Source organism: Drosophila persimilis, unplaced genomic scaffold (assembly GCF_003286085.1).
Source record: "Drosophila persimilis strain 14011-0111.01,24,50 unplaced genomic scaffold, DperRS2 tig00000520-arrow-pilon, whole genome shotgun sequence".
Taxonomy (NCBI): domain Eukaryota; kingdom Metazoa; phylum Arthropoda; class Insecta; order Diptera; family Drosophilidae; genus Drosophila; species Drosophila persimilis.
The window spans coordinates 2620335-2639996 of NW_020825317.1; the positions used below are offsets into that span (position 1 = coordinate 2620335).

Genomic DNA, 19662 nt, shown 5'->3' on the forward strand with positions numbered 1-19662 from the left:
TTCTCACTCTCGTTATGTAATAGCTCAGTCAAACTTTTCAGTTCTTAATGCTCAATGCTATAAGAACTACCTATCTCGTTGCAGGATACGTTTTTCTCAGGACCCTTAACAGTTTTACAGCTTCGTAAACAGTAAGCGTAGAACGTCCGCACACCCATCCTCGCTATCATTTTGTAATGTCGGCAAATAATGATCAGGCAATTGCCGATCTTTTTGCCCAGTTTTTCCAAACCACCTATTCTGAGGAAAGCTACTCTGGTCAACCGTACCCATACGGTTTACCGAGGTCGAACGGAATTTTCAGTCCCTTGTTAAATGAATGTTCTTTACTAGTTAAGCCGGTGTTTTCACCGGGTCCAGACGGGGTTCCAGGTTGTGTACACAGGTACTATTCACCCTGTCCATCGATTCTTCTTGCTTCCCCCCAATCCCCCCCAAAATGTTTGAGAAGGTATTAACTCCGCACTTGCAACATCTTTGCAAGTCACTTATATCTCCCACTAAGCATGGATTAATAAGGCGGCGTTGAACCACCACGAACTTGTTAGAGTTTACCTCTTTCATTATTAAGGCTTTCAAAGTAACTTACAGACGGATGTTATTTACACCGACTTTAGTAGATCATTCGACTCTGTAAACCATTCCCTTTTAAGCTTGACCTTTTAGGGTTTCCGCCCAACCTCCTGAGATGGATTTCTAGCTATCTTTGTTGTAGGTCTCAAAGAGTCCTCTTAAAAAACTCCCTCTCTTTACCAGTAAAGGTTTCTTCGGGAGTACCACAGGGCGGCCATCTAGGCCCCTTACTCTTCACACTCTTTATTAATGACTTACCTTCAGTATTAACATACTCTCGAGTACTTATGTATGCGGATGATGTTGAACTCTGTGTCCAGAATAAGGACATTTCATTTCATTCTCGCTTGCAATCCGATCTCAATAGCTTTCAGTCATGGTGTTGTGCAAACTTGTTACACCTTAATGCCTCGAAATGCAGAGTTATAACATTTCATCGTTCTAGCCCTTTGTTGGCTCCCTACACCCTATTTGGTGGTTCTTTTGAGAGAATTACCCTGGTTGATGATCTGGGTGTTATGTTAGACCCCAAGTTAAAGTTTTCCGAACACATTTCTACCATGGTAAATAAGGCCATGGGCGTGCTTGGGTTTATAAAGAGGTGGTCAAAGGAATTTGACGACCCCTATATAACAAAGACTCTCTATACCTCGCTTGTTCGTCCGATCTTAGAATACGGCTCCTGTGTATGGTGCCCTCAGTACAAAGTACACCAGGACCGTATAGAATCAGTACAGAAAAACTTTTTACTCTTTGCTCTGCAGGGCCTTAACTGGGATGCGGGTGTAAGACTCCATCTTACTCTAGTAGACTACTATTAGTATACCTCCCATCCTTAGTTAACCGTAGAAAAATGCTTGCTGTGATATTTATGCACAACTTGATCAGGGGTGACATAGACAGCCCTGATCTGTTGAGCCGCATGAACTTCACGATTCCTATTAGACCTACTAGAAATTGTATACAGTTGTTCCTTCCACTTTGTAGATCGAATTATTCCTTGCATGAACCGTTTAGGGTCTTATGCTCGGATTATAATTCTCTCTACCATATCATATCCACCACTAATTCTCTTTCTCTTATTAAATTTCTAATCCTTACACACCTTTCTAGCAATTAGTAATTGTAGTGGTATTTTTATTTTTATATTTATTTTTAATGCATATCTAGTTCTCTTAAAAACTTTCGTGCTAATCTTTCTCGAATTATTTACCATAATGGACTTGATCTAGAATTGAATGGGCATCCATTTACCTCTCTCCCCTTGTGCATTGTCAATTGATGCTTTTGAACAACAATATTCAGTACTTTTTCAACAAATTTGTACCACTAAAAACCAAAATCACCAAACCAAGACAAATTCCATGGTTTAACAACGAGATACAAAAAATAACTTTTTAGCGAGATTCTGTCTACAGTAAATGTTAACAAAATTATGAGATCTGCTAAGCGTGATTACTATAAATCTAAGTTCCAAAATTGCTCTATCATTAAGCAAAGATGGCGTGAAATGAATTTTATAGGAATAGGCAAATGTAAACAAAAGACTGAGCTTGATATAAATGTCGAAGAACTTAACAAAAAGTTCTCGATAGTTGATGTACATGAAGCGACAAGCAACAATTACCTGAATAGATAATAGTTTTAGCTTTGTGTGTATCAATCAAGGTGATGCCCTTGCGTGTATACTTAAGGTGAAGCGAAAATTTTACCGATCCGAAAACCTAGCAATGGCTTTAGGTCCATTGCAATACTTCCGTTCCTTTCAAACGTTCCTGGAAATCTCATGTTCTCACAGATTGAAAACTACCTGACTAACAAACTCGATATTAAGCTACAACCAGTCAGGTTTTCGAAAAAAAAAATTGTTTAAGCGCTATAGCGGATATTGTCGAAGATATTCGACAGCAACTCGATAAGAGCTGGGTTACGTTTTTAACACTTCTAGACCACAGTAAGGCGTTCTTTGGCTATTCTTTGCACAAAACTGAAAAACTTATTCAACTTCTCAGGGACTGCGGGCAATTTTGTTAGATCGTACCTAACAAATTGATTGCAGGCAGTAGTATCCGGTACATATGCTTCCACTTTTAGGTGGAACTCCCTCAGGGATTAGTTCTAGCCCCCCTATTGTTTTCCATATATGTATGTTAATGATCTAACCCAGTGTCTTGTGTGACTGTGAAGTAAATTTATATATGATGATGATGTCCAAGTTAATGTTAGTTGTCCCGTTAATGAAATACAATTGCCCAAGAACTGATTGATACAAGGGATCTCGAGAATGTAGGCATAGGCAATACACCTGTTTCCAACGAAAGACTGTGCAGTTAATCTGGGGATAACATTCAGTAGTACTCTGTCATGGAGTAAACATACGAGTATGTATATAAAAGGCAACTGGCCTGTTTCCAACGAAAGACTGTGCAGTTAATCTGGGGATAACATTCAGTAGTACTCTGTCATGGAGTAAACATACGAGTATGTATATAAAAGGCAACTGGTCTGTTGCGTCAGCTCTCAGCATCTACAACTTTTTTGCCAGTAAAAATAAGACTATTAATTGCTAAAGTCATTCTCAGCCCCACCCTCTCTTTTTTGGTGTAGAAATTTTTGGTCATTGTGACGCTTACTTGTGACTTGCGCACATTAGGAGTAGGCTTTTCACACCTGTCCTGCGGAATAGTTGACCTGAAGTTGACTTCCTGGATAGATTTACCAAGAACCATTTACCTTTACCGCAATCTTAGCCCCCTACTTCACAAAGAGCAAACAATTACCTATGCCCTCGAATTCAAACGCTTTGCTCGAAGAGGCAGTTCTTCATTAACGCTATCCGCTTATGGAACAATCTTCCCCATAGCATCAAAACCAAAAGCTCTTAGGAAATCAATAAAATTATTTAACAAATTCACTTAAAAAAAAAAAAAATAAAATAAAAAAAATAATAGAACAAATAAATAAAATTTATAAAAGTAATAAAACAGTACAAAATTATGTTACATTACAATTATAAGAATAACGTAAGCTTCTCTAAAAAAGTTAAATGATATTTATCAGATTTAAGAAAATATTTTTCTACACAAATTCGAAAAGTGACTAGCGCAATAAACAGAGGTGTAAACTTTTAGCGTAAATAAATATATAAGAGTGAAAAAATTAAAAGACGAAGTATGCAACAATAAATTTCAAAGTCGTCCCGTGAAATATTTTTTTTGCGGCATCATTTTTGCATAATGCGGCTTTATATGGAACAAACGTGCGCGAAAATGTTTCGCTGAGGTCGACTAAATGCTCCAAAAGCCAGCATCTTCACACTCTCAGTCCCATCCTCACACCAATACCAATTCATCCTCCCGATGCTCCCACGTAGCCCCAGCACACACACATTTGCAGGCCCGGCCGCCCTATTTGGGCTCCATTCGACAGCCTACGACGCAAATGGATTTAAGGCTCATTGGACGCCACGCACGGAATGAGTTGTGATTAATTTTTGGGGCTGACGGGATGCAGGCGGCTTGTGTCGAGCACCGCAAATTTGATTTATAAACATGAGGCGGAATTTTCGCACTTGTTGAATGATCGGTCGGCAAAGAGCCAAAAAATTAAGAAAGAGTGCCTGAAAGGCGGACATTTTCGCATGATTTCACCAATAGAGAAGTGAAACGCCAAAAAGAATGATAAAAATGATAAACGGGTCAATCAGTTTATTTTTAGAAAGCTTGCAGATCTATAAGTCGAATGGAACGGAATGGAATAAGAGTGTAATTTAAGAGTGTTCACTTCACTTCAAATAGTTTCCAATTAAGGCCATTTCCTAACAGATATATGACATTTTAGAGTCCATTCCCCTAGGAAGAGTCCATTCCTCTAGAAGCGTAGATACTTATCAATATGAACAATATGATAATTCGACTAGTTCGGCATAAACAAAGTTCCTGTTTCCGTGGTCTCCCCGACCTCGAATTATACCCAGCTAAAATTTCGACCCCAGACGCCACTTAAGTTTCAAAGAGAGAATTGTGTTAATCTATTCCAGAAACACTTCCACTACGCCACACTCAACTATACTGCGCCACACCATACCACAGCATACCGCACCTCATCTGATCATCTAAGCCATGCAATTTGCATAAAAACTTTGTTTTTCAAAAGAATACATATTATTAAAATGATAGGAAAAATTGGGTCTGTGGGCCACATGTTGATTTCAGGCTCCTGGCGGCAAAGAGAATGTAAGATTTGCTAGTTCGGTTTCGGGCTCGAGAGGTTCGGATGCGGGTGTACGCGTAAGTAACCCAAAGTGAAACAAAAGTTCAAAGCTCGCAACTATTTTGATACACACACACACACCCACATTCACCGATACACCAAATGGATATGGGCTATGGGACATAAGATATAGTTGTGTGTGCGTGTAGAAATTTATATTTGCGTGCCGAAACGAAGAATAGAAAAGTTTGATCAAATCATGTCTTCGGTTAAAGGAATCTTTCTGCTTACAAATATCTAGAGTGCTTGTGAAAACGTACTATGCAACATGCAGAACCCATATGTTGTATACAACTGTACATAAATACGTACATACATAAGTATATTTTTGATCAAATAAAATCGAAAAATGTAGAAAGCTCTACAGAATAGTTCAGGGTACAATTTTTTTGCAGCGAGTGTCTTTCAGTTGGAACTAATGTTATTTCTTATCTTTTTTTCTACCCCCGATACTCAAAAAGAGTATATTTTAGGGATGTTCGATTTGTGGGGAAAGGATGTGTGTAACGTCCGGAAGGAAGCGTTTCCGACCACATAAAGTATATACTTTATGTATATCTATATATATATATATATATATATATATGTATATATATATATATATGTATATATATACTACTTCTTGATCAGCATCAATAGTCGAGTCGGTTAAGCCATGTATGTCTGTCTGTCCCGATCGGGTATTAATGTAGAGTCACGGCCGTAGCACCCACTCACAACGTTCCCCTCGTTTTAATATGCATGCGTGGTTGCGTTCGTGGCAGAGACTTGCGTGCCAGATATATTAGCAGAGGTGTCCTGAGGTGGAGCTGAATAGAGTTAAGGTGATTCAGGGGGTTTAATACTGGTCGTGGTCCCTAGTCCCTGGTCCACGGCTTTTAATGGCCAACAATCTCTGCCATTTACTCACATCCTCGCTCAATCAATGTCAGCTCTACTCTTACTGTCGCCCCCCTGCTCTTGCCCTTGTCCCTTTTGGCCCCATTCTGTTCGCTTCCGTCTTTGTCATGCTGCTCCTGCCATCCTCCCTCGTCCCTGCCTCGTCTCATCCTCGTCTCTTCCTCGACTTCTGTCCCCTCCGTCCACGTCTTGGTTCTGCGTCTTCTTTCTTGTTGTAGTTAAATCACTTGGAATTTTATTGAGTAAACTGTTTTGTAATTATTTTCATCTGCCACGTCATGCTCATCCTTCGTGCCCCAGTCGTTGGTCCCCAGACTCTAGTATCTACCCACAACTCCTTGTTCTCCCCAGCCGACTGAGTCTATCCTTGCTGGTGTCAGAGTCGTTTGGCTGCTCCAATTAGCAAAGCGACAGCATGTTGCGGTTTTTCTTGCCACATTTTTTGTATCCCTTCACACCTATTCTACAGCCATCGTTCTCCTTCCAGATTTGCTGACAGGAACCCTTTCGTATCGACTCTGTGGTTCGCTTGAGCCACTGCTTCATGGGTTGGTGGCAAATGTTTTTGGGTGGAAATACAGTAAATCAACAATGTGTTTTTATGATTGAAGTAGAACGTAATCAACCATGATGTAACGAGTAGAGCGCTATGTGGAGCTGTGGATTTACACCCAATTGACTATTTCCTACTTTGAGAATTATTTTATCACACTATCATCCCCTACAAAATCATATTAGTTTCGATGGAGTTACACATTAAAATATGCCTGATCAAAACAACAGTTTGTCTAACACAGGAGGTCGTCTTCATTGTCAGGCTGAAAACATTTAGGACCGCCTTCGTATATCAGTGGGGTTTTTATACCCGATACTCAAAATGAGTATTGGGGTATATTAGATTTGTGGTAAAAGTGGATGTGTGTAACGTCCAGAAGGAATCGTTTCCGACCCCATAAAGTATATATATTCTTGATCAGCATCAATAGCCGAGTCGATTGAGCCATGTCTGTCTGTCCGTCTGTCCGTCCGTCCGTCTGTCCGTCCCCTTCAGCGCCTAGTGCTGAAAGACTATAAGAGCTAGAGGAACGATGTTTTGGATCCAGACTTCTGTGATATGTCACTGCTACAAAAATATTTCAAAACTGTGCCCCGCCCACTTCCGCCCCCACAAAGGGCGAAAATCTGTGGCATACACAATTTCGACGATACGAGAAAACTAAAAACGCAGAATCGTAGAAGATGACTATATCTTACAGAGTGCAAAGTTTGAACCAGATCGTATAATTATTATAGCCAGAATCACGAAAACAATTTCACTCTTTCTCGCTCTGTCTCACTCTAACACACAGGTTTCATGGTCGGTTTTGCCAATTGCAAAATATGAGTTCAAGGATCTCAGAACCTATAAAAGCCAGAGCAACCAAATTTGGTATCCACACTCCTGTGATATCGGACCTTGACCGTTTCATGTCCAAATTTCGCCACACCCCCTTCCGCCCCCGCAAAGGACGAAAATCTGAGGCAACCACAAATCTCAGAGACTATTAAGACTAGAGTAACCAAATTTGGTATCCGCACTCCTGTTAGATCTCTTTATAAAACGTATATCTCAAAATTTCGCCCCACCCCCTTCCGCCCCCACAAAGGACGAAAATCTGTTGCATCCACAATATTGCAGATTTGAGAAAACTAAAAACGCAGAATCATAGATAATGACCATATCTATCAGATTGCTGAATCTGGATCAGATCAGATCATTTTTAATAGCCAAAAGGAACAAATCAATTTGCAGTGGCTACGCAGCGCCCGACGTCACGCTCAGACTGATTTTCTGTCTCTCTCGCACGCACTCTTTGTCGTGTCGTTTAATATTAGCGGCGTCTGCCGGAGGAGAGCCATACTGACTAAGTATCGGGTATAACTGTAGAGTTGCGGTGTCCGCAGCAACTCACAGCGTTCCCCCTCGTTTCTAATTGCGTTTTGATTTGTTGGTTTATGATCGATTGGTCTACAGGTCCACACCCTAACCTGCACGGGGAAATAGCTTATTACTTATTCAAATGCAGAATTGTGCCCAAAAGCCAGTTGGTTATACATACATACATTTTTTAAATCTATTGAATGCTACCTTTTCATGGGGGTTTTGGACTATTACAACTACAACTATTTTGTACGAGTATATATATGTATATATATACATATATATATGAAATATGTATATCCATATGTATGTATTGTCTGTATATCTTCATGTCTGAGTACAGCATTTTTAGCTTATCATCTCAGAAAGGAACTTAATTAAATTCTTAACATCTGGTAAGTTATATTCCGGCTACGACTACGACTCGGTCTTCAAACATCAACACCCGCAAGCGCACACGCATACATACACAGATAGATAGTGAGAGAGGGAGATGGAGAGAGATTGAACAAAAGAGACAGGCATACACACAGAAATTGTAAACATTGGTGGTTAATGGGTCAGGTGATTTGCTATTGTCCTCGCCGTTGCCTTCTTTCCCGCAGGACTGCATGTTTGATCCAAATTACTTAAATACATACACACACACACACTTTTCTTTTCCCTTCCCTGCCCTTCTTCATGTGGGTGTGGGCCTTCAGGCCAGTCCAGTCCAGTCGAGTCTCGTCCTGTCCTGTCTTGTGTGCTGTATTTTAATGAATCTATGAGTCGACCATTCACCGTGCGGCGTTAATTGAGCCAAAGTCAAACATTCTGTCTGCGCCGAAACCAACCCATCACCTACTGGAACTACTGCGCCCCTGACCCACGATAATACCACCCCTTACTAGCCAACCGGCATTACTTCAATTAGTGAGATGTATTTCCTCTCTTTTCCTTTTTTATTGGTTTTTTTTGTTTATTTTTTGGCTCGACTCTTTCTTGGCATGCTTCGAGTTGTGTGTTCATTTGATTTTATAAAAATAGCCGCAAGAGAATGCAGGGGAAATTACTGCCATTAGATCAACCGGATTGCATGTGAAATATACAGACTTTCGAGAGAAAGTAGCAAGGGTATGCCGATATGCGTATACTACGTATTCAAAACTTTCAGAAAATCCAATCAAAAAGCCAATTATCAATCAGATATTTATGGGATCATTCGAATTATGACCTGATTCTGTTATTGAGTCGTCGTGATATATTAACTTTATGAAGAACCTTTAACGTAAGATAAAGGGATAAGCATACGCCATGAGTGATATGGTACAGTCCTCACTATGATTTCAACAATCAGAAAACAATCAGATATTTTTAGGTTTATTTGGTATGTGATCTTAAATTTAACTGACTTCGTTTGAAAAACCTTTCATATATCCATCAGACGCTTGCGCTCTCATACTAAATTATCGGATTTACTGATAGAAAGCCTGATTCGACCAACAATTGGGAGTTGAGAAATTGAAAGGCCTCTATTGAAATCTATTGATTTGGTCGGGTATTAAGCTGCCACCAACTACCCGAGGACCCAGTGCACCACGCGGTGTTCGTTAGCATTTTAGTGCGTACAAAGGTGCGTATGATTGACGCAGGGTTTCTGCCAGCAATTTGGAGATGTAGAGGAGGACGAAAAGACAGGACAGGACAGGACAATATACAACTTTCTTGTTTGGCAAATAAACGCGAGCCATTACCACGAAACTGAACTGCTATCTCAATATTATTATTATCATCATTTTTATTGCATTTGGCCACCTCCCCAACCACCCCACTCAGGAGGCTTAGTCCCAGGACCACACTCTAGCCATTGGCCTGTCCATGACCGTGTCCTGACCTGCTGCTGTCTTCCGTTTATTTGTTTCTTGTTATTTTTGGCCACTTTTTATGGGACACTCAAGCTCCTCCTCTCTACTCCGCCGAGGTCCCATCCCTATCCAGTTTGACTGTCAAATGTTTCAACAGCCCAACGAGAGGCTAAAGAAAGTGACAGCTGTTAATGACATTATACATTCGTGCGGCTGCCACGCCTACTACTGTTGCTGGAGTGTGGGGGGTGTAGTAGGTTAGAACCCAGTCAGTCAGGTAGAGTCCATAATTATCGGTTTGATTGAGCCAGGACTTGGAAATGGGCCTGGGCCTATGCTGTTACGAAACCCGAACCTGACAATTTGATACCCTTGATAAGGTTATTATAAGTGATTGACTCTATACGGTATCCTGTACATCCTTGAGTCGAGTCGATATCGCAATGTCCTTCAGTACTTTAGAACTTTAATATTATATTATTACAATTCAAATCTTTTGAATGATTATATCACAAACCCCTGCCATAGAAACGCTACATTTCCAAGGGTATATAAAGCCTCGGACATTTATGATAGAGATTCTTATTTCACTTTCCTGCGATTCCTGTTTATGTCCACTGCTGCTGGCGTCGTAACAATTTGAATTTTATGGCCAGAAATGATTTGAAAACTTTAGAATTTCTAATCGATGGGCAGCTGCTGGTAACTCATTCGATTACGAGCTCTTTTATGAGCTGCACAGGAGGGCCCACCTTTGGGCAGGGACCAGGGGCCAAGACTGCGATAGCTCAGTCTATCCATCAGTTGGTTCTCTCATTCACTTACCAATCAATCACCCAATGAATCAGCCAATCCACTCCACAAAAACGTACGTTCGTATGCTTTTAACGTATGGAACGTTGTAAATGGCAGCTACGACCGCAACTCTACATTTATACCCGACACTCCTTCCGCCAGAAGGAGAACCATTTACGACAAAGACTGTGCGAGAGAGAGACGGCGTTGTCTAGCCACTGCAAATTTATTTGTTCCCTCTGGCTGTAATAATAATCCGATCTGATCCAGATTTGACAGTCTGCTAGATATGGTCATTTTCTACGATTCTGCTTCTTTCTTTCTTGTATCTTGAAATTTGTGGGGGCAGTATAGGGCGTGGCAAAATTTTGAAGCAAACTTGATTCAGAGTGACATCACAGGAGTCTGGTTACATTTCGTTGCTTTAGCTCAGTCTCTGAGAACTAGGCGTCAAGCAAGATGGACAAACGGACGGAGAGACAGACAGAAATGGCTCTATCGACTCGGCTATTGATGCTGATCAATATATATTCTAAATACTATGATAAATTTTGGGGCGGAAACGCTTCCGCTAAAAAAAAAATAAAACCAAACAATTGGACGTTCATAAGAGTATGACCTTGACCTTCGTGGGGCGTTCGTGGGGAAACTATGACCCTGACCTTGAAAAAGAAGTCTCTCAGAGAAATTTAGAGAATATCTGGCTATTTTGAGGAAACCTTTTCTTAATTATCGAACACAATTGTAGGAGCATATTCGACTTAAAAAGTCTCTAATTGTGTCTCGGAGGAAAAGGAATAGGCATTCTCCATTTGATTTACAATATCCAAATTTAATACCTAATTATACCCGATACTTAAAATGAGTATTGGGGTATATTAGATTTGTGGTAAAAGTGGATGTGTGTAACGTCCAGAAGGAATCGTTTCCGACCCCATATATATTCTTGATCAGCATCAATAGCCGAGTCGATTGAGCCATGTCTCTCTGTCCGTCTGTCCGTCCCTATTAGCGCCTAGTGCTCAAAGACTATAAGAGCTAGAGCAACGATGTTTTGGATCCAGACTTCTGTGATATGTCACTGCTACAAAAATATTTCAAAACTTCGCCCCGCCCACTTCCGCCCCCACAAAGAACGAAAGTCTGTGGCATCCACATTTTTAAAGATACGATAAAACCAAAAACGCAGAATCGCAGAGGATGACTATATGTTCTAGAGTGTAAAATCTCAACCAGATCGTATAATTATTATAGCCAGAATCAAGAAAACAATTTCATTCTTTCTCGCTCTGTCTCTCTCTAACACACCGGTTTCATGGTCGCTTTTGCCAATTGCAAAATATGAGTTTAAGGATCTCAGAACCTATAAGAGCCAGAGTAACCAAATTTGGTATCCACACTCCTGTGATATCGGACCTTGATCGTTTTGTGTCAAAATTTCGCCACACCCCCTTCCGCCCCCGCAAAGGACGAAAATCTGGGGCATCCACAAATCTCAGAGACTATTGAGGCTAGAGTAACCAAATTTGGTATCCACACTTCTGTTAGATCTCACTATAAAACGTATATCTCAAAATTTCGCCCCACCCCCTTCCGCCTCCACAAAAGCCGAAAATCTGTTGCATTCACAATCTTGCAGAATCGAGAAAACTAAAAACGCAGAATCATAGAGAATGACCATTTCTATCCGGTTGAGGAATCTAGATCAGATCGGATTATTTTTATAGCCAAAAGCAACAAATCAATTTGCAGTGGCTACGAATCGCCCGACGTCACGCTCAGACTGATTGTCTGTCTCTCTCGCACGCACTCTTTGTCGTGTCGTTTAATATTAGCGGCGTTTTCCGGAGGAGAGCCATTCTGACTAAGTATCGGGTATAACTGTAGAGTTGCGGTGTCCGCAGCAACTCACATCGTTCCCTCTCGTTTTGCTTTACAGTTGTGGTCGGCACTTTCGTCATCATTCTTAATCAATCCTAAATTTCGTAACAAAAGTGTCCCTCTTTGGGAAAATAATTTACTCTTTGGCCATAAATTAACGTTAATTTCGTGCCTGAATGACCCCGTCGTGACGACCCGATGGCCTCAACCGGTTCTCTCTTTTAGTTTTTTTGTGTATCGTAAAAACTCAATTATAAAAATGAATATAATCGAAGGTGGTTAGTGTACTAACTGGTATATGGACTGTCAATTGGTGATTGCTGTCAGTATTCCTTCGTGTCGTCCTTCTTTCGTTCTGTTTTGTCAATTGGTATTTTCGTATTTTCGTAGGCTAATGGATTGTTTGTGGCAATTGGTCTAAGTAATTCATCTTCAAATGGACAGCTTTGACTTGGGAATACACTTTTTAGGTTACTCTTTAAATGAGTTTAAGGAAAAGGGTTCTTGAAAGTACCTGAGCCAAAGCACTTTGCCATTGATAGCTGATAGAACTTAAAATCTTTATCTGGAATTAGATTGGCTACTGTAATTTAAGAAATCTTATTAATCTTTCTTCTATATACCACCATCTGTGCCCATCTTTAATTGAGTGGAAATAAAGTTCGTTCTATAACCTGATCAATCACATGTGCCAGAAATGTGCCGGAAATTACTTTTCGCACGAACAGCACATCCAGAGCTGTACGTTTTAAGAATCCCGACTCACTTCGGAAGGAGGATGTATCGGTTCATCCTCCTATTTATTTATTTTTGTTAACATTAGCATAACATTTTTCCAATTACCATACCCTGGATATTTCTACTGTAGCTTTGTCCCAAAGCTGATTGCGAAATTTTAGACGAAATTTTCATGAAAATCTTCTCTCTAATATTACGGATTTAGGCAAGTGTTGGAAGTGTTTATTCGTCTAATCTCTTCTCTCCCACTGGGCTCCCACTCAGAATCAATTAGCCCGATGGTCCAGACATCGCCAAATCCTTTGCCAGGACACCAATTGTGCCTAATTGACCGGCCCATTACTGCTGCACTCTGCCATCCATTCCAAATTAGCTCTGAACTTACTCTGCTACTCTTTCTGCATGGATTTGTCTCCGATTTCCAGGGGTAAAAGGGGAATTGATTAAGCTCTCGTCTGGCAACAGGTTCAACCACTATCACTATTGGAGCAACTTGGGTCCGAAAACTTGTTGCACCATCCATATCGATATCTGGGTCTCGGTCTGGTTCGCGGTCTGTGTCTCAGTGTAGGTCTCAGCCTGTGTCTCTGTACTGTGCGTTTGTCATTGTTGGCTGTCACACAAAACTCCATTCGTAGTTCATTCATAACAGAAAAGAGACGGAGAGAGATAGAGAGAGAGAGAGAGAGAGAGAGAGAGAGAGATGGAGAGAGGGAGAAAGAGACAGAGAGACCATGAGGTATAAAAGGCAGCACTCATTCAGAAAAAGACTGGCACACAGATAGAAGGACATTGCACTTTCATTCATTAAAGTTCTGGGATGAAATGCGACTGTGTGCTAGAGTGGGACTTGAGGAATTCCACTCTTCGCATCGACGAGATGTATGCCATGTATATATGTACATACTATGTACGTATGTATGTCCTTCAGATATGATGATATGTATGAAGATTTATACAGACCGCTGCGACTACATTTGCTGCTGCTGCTGGCACTACTGCTCGACGGCTGGCGACGGCCGCTGCGCAGCGACGCAACGCCGTCACTGCCAACGTCAACGTACTGGGCCACGTCGCTGCTGTTTGTCGACGAAACTGCACTCAAAGGCTCACTGCCACCCACAGCAACAATTCAAACAAAACACAACAAAATGTTCACACACCGAAAAAAAATTGAGAAAAATATATTGTATATCCTGCACACACACGCACGCACACAGTGGTACAGAGAATCGCACACTAATGCGCACGGACCGAGCGATAAGAGCGCGAACGTCGGCGGTAGCAAGGCTGGGCGGCTTGTGGGTGGAGAGACGGCCAGAGAGCGGTGGACGAAGAGGGGTGGGGAGCAGCGACAACAAACTTTTGATTTGTATTTACAGTTTACGATTTCGAGCACGGGACACGCTCTGGGGTCTGGATGCCGGCTCGGACTCGAACTCGAACGAGGACTCGGGTGCGAACTATGCCTGGTTCTTGTGGCACGTCTGCGTTTTCAACAGCAACTGATGGCAGACGGAAGGCCAGGCGCCGCCATTGACATGGTGACATGGCATCTCCCCGCCGTTTTCGTTCTCACCGTTTTTACCAACGAAACGATTCACACACAAGTTGGCAGCCCTGCGCGATACACAGCTGTTGTGGCTTCCCCGCCAGCTGCTGGAAGCTGACACCAAAGCTTTTTAAAGTTGAGCTTTTGGCAACAGTTAATCCACCAGCTGGCAGGACTGCAACTTTCTCACGATGCGCGGCATTTTCGAAACCGAAATACAAAACGGGAATGGGAATGCAATGGATAATGGTAAAGGAAATTTTTTTTGATGGAAAAACTTTACAAGAAATTACCTGTCTGAGTACTGGAGTCGAAGAAAGTGCTAGTGGTCTCCACGGTCATGGTGCCGATGGTGCCGTCAATAATCTGGGCTGATGAATCGCGACGTCCGCGGTAGCTATAACAAGATTAGAAAGAGAGATGCTCAATAATGGCTCAATGAATGCCTGGCGATCCTTTGGGATCGCCTGTTCCTTGTACCCACCGACAGACGTCGTCGCTCTGGGAGCTCTGGCGCCGGAAGTTGCGGCAACGAATCATCTCCTCCGTGGTGGATTGGCGCCGGAAGCCGCGCGCTATTAGGATCTCCTCTGTGGTGGACTGGCGCCTAATGGCAGGTCTCTGGTTTTGTTCAACAGTCGGCAGAGGCGGTGGCCGTGAGCAGGGACTGGGATCCCTCGACGAGCCGCAGCTGTTGGAGTCGGGCGAGTGGCGGGCCGCCGAACTGCTCTGGCGGCGCAGTGTTTGCCGCCGGGGGCTGCCGTCGCGCTCGTGTGTGCGATCTGGCGAGAGATGGGTGCGCGAGTCACGACGTCCTCCGCGCGAGGCGCTGTCCGGCGAGAGGGAGTCACGGCGTGAAGCACGGCGTTCACAATCCTCGGGCGGATCCGGGCTGAGGGCCGGCTGGGAACCGCGTCGGCTGCCACCGGGAAGGACGCTCTCGTCAAAGGCAGTGGCCTGACGCTGGAGACGGTTCATGCGCGGTGCCCGCTCCGGACTGTGGCCGGCCTTTGAGTCGCGCCGATTGACGCGGCCGCATTGCGTGGTGGAGTCGCGCCGACCTTTTGGAGCCGTTGGGCTGGTGGCCGGCGGCGTCACCGAGCTGGTTATGATGGTTGGCGGCGGCAGGGCCTGGCATGCGGAGTCGACCTGCTGATGGTACTGGATTAGTGGCACGGAGACGGAGTCGGAGTGACAGGAACCGGCGGAACTGGTGGAGGGACGCTGCTCCTGCCGGAAGTTGGGGAACTCCGGGGCGGCAAGCGAGTCCCGCTTCTTGGCCACCTGGTTCTTGGGTGGCGGTGGCGGCGTTGTCACGCGGCCGGCGACATTGCTGTCCCGCCGGCTGCTCGACAAGTAGCTCTCCCCGGATCCGCGGCGCGAGGCCTGCGTTCCCAGGCAGAAGAGGAAGGCGGTGGGAAGAGAGAGAAGAGTTGCATGCTGGGTTTAAGGTCAAAGGTCAATTGGTAAAGAAGAAGGATTAGGGCTTCTGGGAAATTATTTGAAGGAGTCAAGTCAAAACTAGCAATTGCTATATCAAACTTCGGCTGCCGTCAAAGCATTTGCAATAGACTAGGCATATTCAAAAAATAATTATATCTCTGACTGTCTATCTCATCGGTACCGGAGTACAGTTACCCCAAACGGCGGCATTGATCATGTGACGCAGTGCCTCCCTGCAATTTATCAGGAGAAAATGTACATACGTCTTAAAGAATTACAGTCCCGTCAAAACAACGCATTCATTGCTCTGCGAGTACAAATTAATTACAGCCTGGTCATTAGAGTGCTTCGACAACATTTCTCAAAGCGTACAGGGGCGCAATATGTTTGAATTAATAAGAGGAATGCTTCTTTCAGGGCATTTTAATGATGAATCGAGCAAGGAAATAAAAACTCTATTTCATCCGTACTAATAACTCTAGTTAAAAAGTACGTCCCATCGATGAAAAAAAAAAAGGAAGGGCGTCCTACAGGGCATACTCATACTCTATATCTTCCAGCTGCCCTGCAGGAGTACAGAAAGGTCAAGGGCTCTGATCAATTCCAAAAACTCACGCTCTTGGTAGCTTCGACGACAACGACATTCACGGAAATGTGGCTCGGAGGCAGTTCCTCAACTGCTGTACTCTCGCGCCTGTTCCAATGTTTAACGAACTCGGCCGTGTTCGATTCGCGCCGGGATCTGATGCTGCGTATGCCGGAATCGGCGCTCGATTCGCGACGCTTGCGCGGGGCAATGTATGTGATATTGCCTCCACTGGAACTGCAGCCAGCACCAGCACCGCCAGCACCAGTGCTCGCATCGGTCGTGGATGTCCGCCAGGGCAAGCTGCGGGCGAGATCGGCGAGTGTTTCGCGGCGATTTAACTGGCCCTTGTTGCGTGCTTGTTGTTGAGCCTGCTGCTGCTGCTGCTGGGTCTGTTGCTTGGTGCCTCCGCTCCACTCGCGCAGAATGTCAGTAAGCTGGGCCAAAGAGCTGCGCCTCCGCCGTTGAAGTCCTGGCGGCGGTGAGGTGCTCGGTGGTGTAGTGATCTGAGCGGCGGAATCGCGACGTCCGCCTAATCTCTGACGGATCGTTGACTCCTCCAGCTAACGGAGCAGAGTAGCAAATACGCATTACTTTGATAGCTATCCTAGGACAGAGTCCACTCACCTGTTCGCGGACGAGGTCATCCCAGCCGTTGCCACCTGACCACACCAGACCCACCTGGTGCGACATGATGGGCAGGTTGCACACGAAACATACTGCTGTCATAGTCCTGTAACGAGACGAGTACACTCTCAGCACGGAACACACACATGTTGGTATACGACTATCTATAGGCAGATAGTATATAGGTATTTGTGCAGATCTCTTTGGGTATAGATCGGAGCGGTGGCAGCCATGCAAAAGGATGTGTTGCGTTTGTGGAGGGGGATGCGAATGGACTGCTGCTGCATTTTGCTGCCATCAGAAGCAACAGCTGAAAGCTGTTTAGGTGTTAAGGCGAGAGCTTTAGCTATAAATATGCTCTAGCTCCAAGCTCAGCGCTCAAGGTTGAAGGCTCAAAGTTCAAGTTAAAGGGTGTAAGTTGAAAGCTCACAGCTGGAAACTGCCAGCTGTCAGCTGTAAGCTTTACAATCTGATATATTTTATTTACAAAGTAACATGCAGGAAAAGGAAAAGCAGTGTGGGACATGCGTAGGTGTACTTTTAATGAAAGCTCCAAGCTTTTAGTGTGGTGAAGTTGAGTGTGAGATGTAGACGTCTCTTGCTGTGGAGTGTTATAGCATGGTGGAAGAGGTGAAAAGTTCTAGCCAAAGCATGAAATTATAGATGTCCTTAGAAGAGCAGTAACTTTAGAAGAGGAAAGCATGGAAAATAAATCTTATTTGCTTCTGATTCGGATGTCTAAGGAAGGATATTGAGTAGAATGTTGCTAACTTTTTGCGGATGGCCACGCAACCGCTGCTGCTGGGCTGATCCATGGACCTGTAATGCCGAAGTTTTGACATGGCGCATGGCGTTATGTGTCTGCACCCGCAGATCCTTTGCTAATAAACGATATCCTTGGGTTGTTACTCCTTCTCGTCTTTCAGCTGCGCGCTTAATCCGTTTTCGATGGTTTTTTTTTGTGTGTCTGATGTTTAATCGCTTGCACCCATATCTAGTTGATTTTGCTTTATCGTGCAGCATACGCTTTGCAGCACTGTCAAGATTCTTTGTTTTTCTTTGCTTTGGTTTTCACTGCAAAAGCTAACATTTTTTTCGGAATGGGGTTTTCTTGTGGTTTCGGCTAGCCGAAAGTGCTGTGAGTTGTACATTAACACTATAAGTTACTGTATTTAAAAAAATGTAACTGTATTTAACGGTATTTAACGATATTTAACTGGATTTAATTGTATTGTTTACTGTATTTTGATTGTAGGTTGATTGGCTGATCGGATTGTTAATTGGTTATTAGTGGGGCTGGGGTGGGGATTTGTTGGTTTTGCTACACACAGAGACACAGAGATACACTGAAAAAAATTGAAGAAAAGAATATTGGTTTTGATATTTTAAAAAACATTTATGGGATTAATATTGGAAAGATTCTCTATACAAGTGGTTTTGGTCTACAAAATATTGTAGCTTTTCGTTGTCTAGGGGGCTTGGAGGTGGGGAAGATTAAGTAAGGTAAGCTATATTATTTCCTACTAAACATATGTAATATAATAATAAAATATATGTATACATGCTAAAAAAAATTGGTAATAATTTGAAATTAAAAAAATCGTTTGGAGACGTTCCCTACTTTCTTTCCGACAGGTGTCCGAAATGAATAGAATAATACTACGAAAAAATCTTCCAACATTTTGGGGTGTCTCATATTCGAGTATTGTCAAAATCTTTCGAAGTATCTTCGTTACTCTACTAAAAAAAAACTTCTGTCTAATGAAATCGGTCTTCTCAAAGATTTATCCCTTGCTCCTTTCCTTCCTATTGTCTTCTGTCCACTTATGCCACGCTTCTCTTTCAATTTTTTTCGTTTCATTGTTTTATATAATAAGAAAACCCAGCTCTCTGCATTTTACTTAAAGCTTACTTCCCTCTTAACTTTTTGTCCTTTTTGCGAGCGCCCTCGCCAAAGATTTCTTTAGAAAGTATCCGGTCCTGAATGCCACAAGAAACCACACCCCCTAGACTTAAGCACTTAAAAGTGAAGTAAAAAATATTGAAATCCTTGTTAATAATGAAAAAACAATTCAATTTAATTCGAAAAATGTTTGCCCGATAATTCGCGCAGGTACACGAAGAATCCTGCTGCATTTATGTACATATGTCTTGCGCAAAAAGTAGCTTGAGGGGAATGGGAACCAGGGAATGGTCAGCAGGGAGAGCTGGGAGACCAGCCACATAAAAAGATGGATGCATTCAGGATCGATTCGTGCTCAAACAGAGTCCACGGATAATCACATATGGAGTGCGGCTTTAGGGCGAAGGTCGTATCCTGCAAAGCCAATCAAATAAAACATCAACGTTATTTGGCCACAAGTTAATGGCCATAAACTTAATAACTGGCAGGCAGGGCTAGGGCTTTCTCTCTCTCTCTCTCTCTCTCTTTTGCGGCTGGAAGCGTGTTTTTACGGACATAGACACGGCCGGAAGTTGTCAAGTGGGTGCGAGTGCTCTGTCAAAGTTTCTCAAAGTGGAATGGGTTAGG

The 19662-nt window shown here is 43.1% G+C and overlaps 1 protein-coding gene across 6 annotated transcripts in view; it reads right to left on the reverse strand.

Moving 5' to 3' along the window:
• The window catches only part of LOC6602595, a 71322-nt gene extending 53249 nt beyond the window's left edge, over window positions 1-18073 (reverse strand). For all 6 annotated transcript variants that reach the window (XM_026990183.1, XM_026990182.1, XM_026990181.1 and 3 more), the window contains exons 1-5: window positions 17904-18073; window positions 17133-17238; window positions 16535-17068; window positions 14961-15862; window positions 14770-14873 (exon numbers count right to left, since the gene is read on the reverse strand). In XM_026990183.1, coding sequence (XP_026845984.1) covers window positions 14770-14873; window positions 14961-15862; window positions 16535-17068; window positions 17133-17238; window positions 17904-17974 — 1717 coding nt within the window. In that variant the 5' untranslated portion in view covers window positions 17975-18073. The remainder of the gene's footprint in view (window positions 1-14769; window positions 14874-14960; window positions 15863-16534; window positions 17069-17132; window positions 17239-17903) is intronic.
• Between the last annotated feature and the right edge of the window lie 1589 nt (window positions 18074-19662).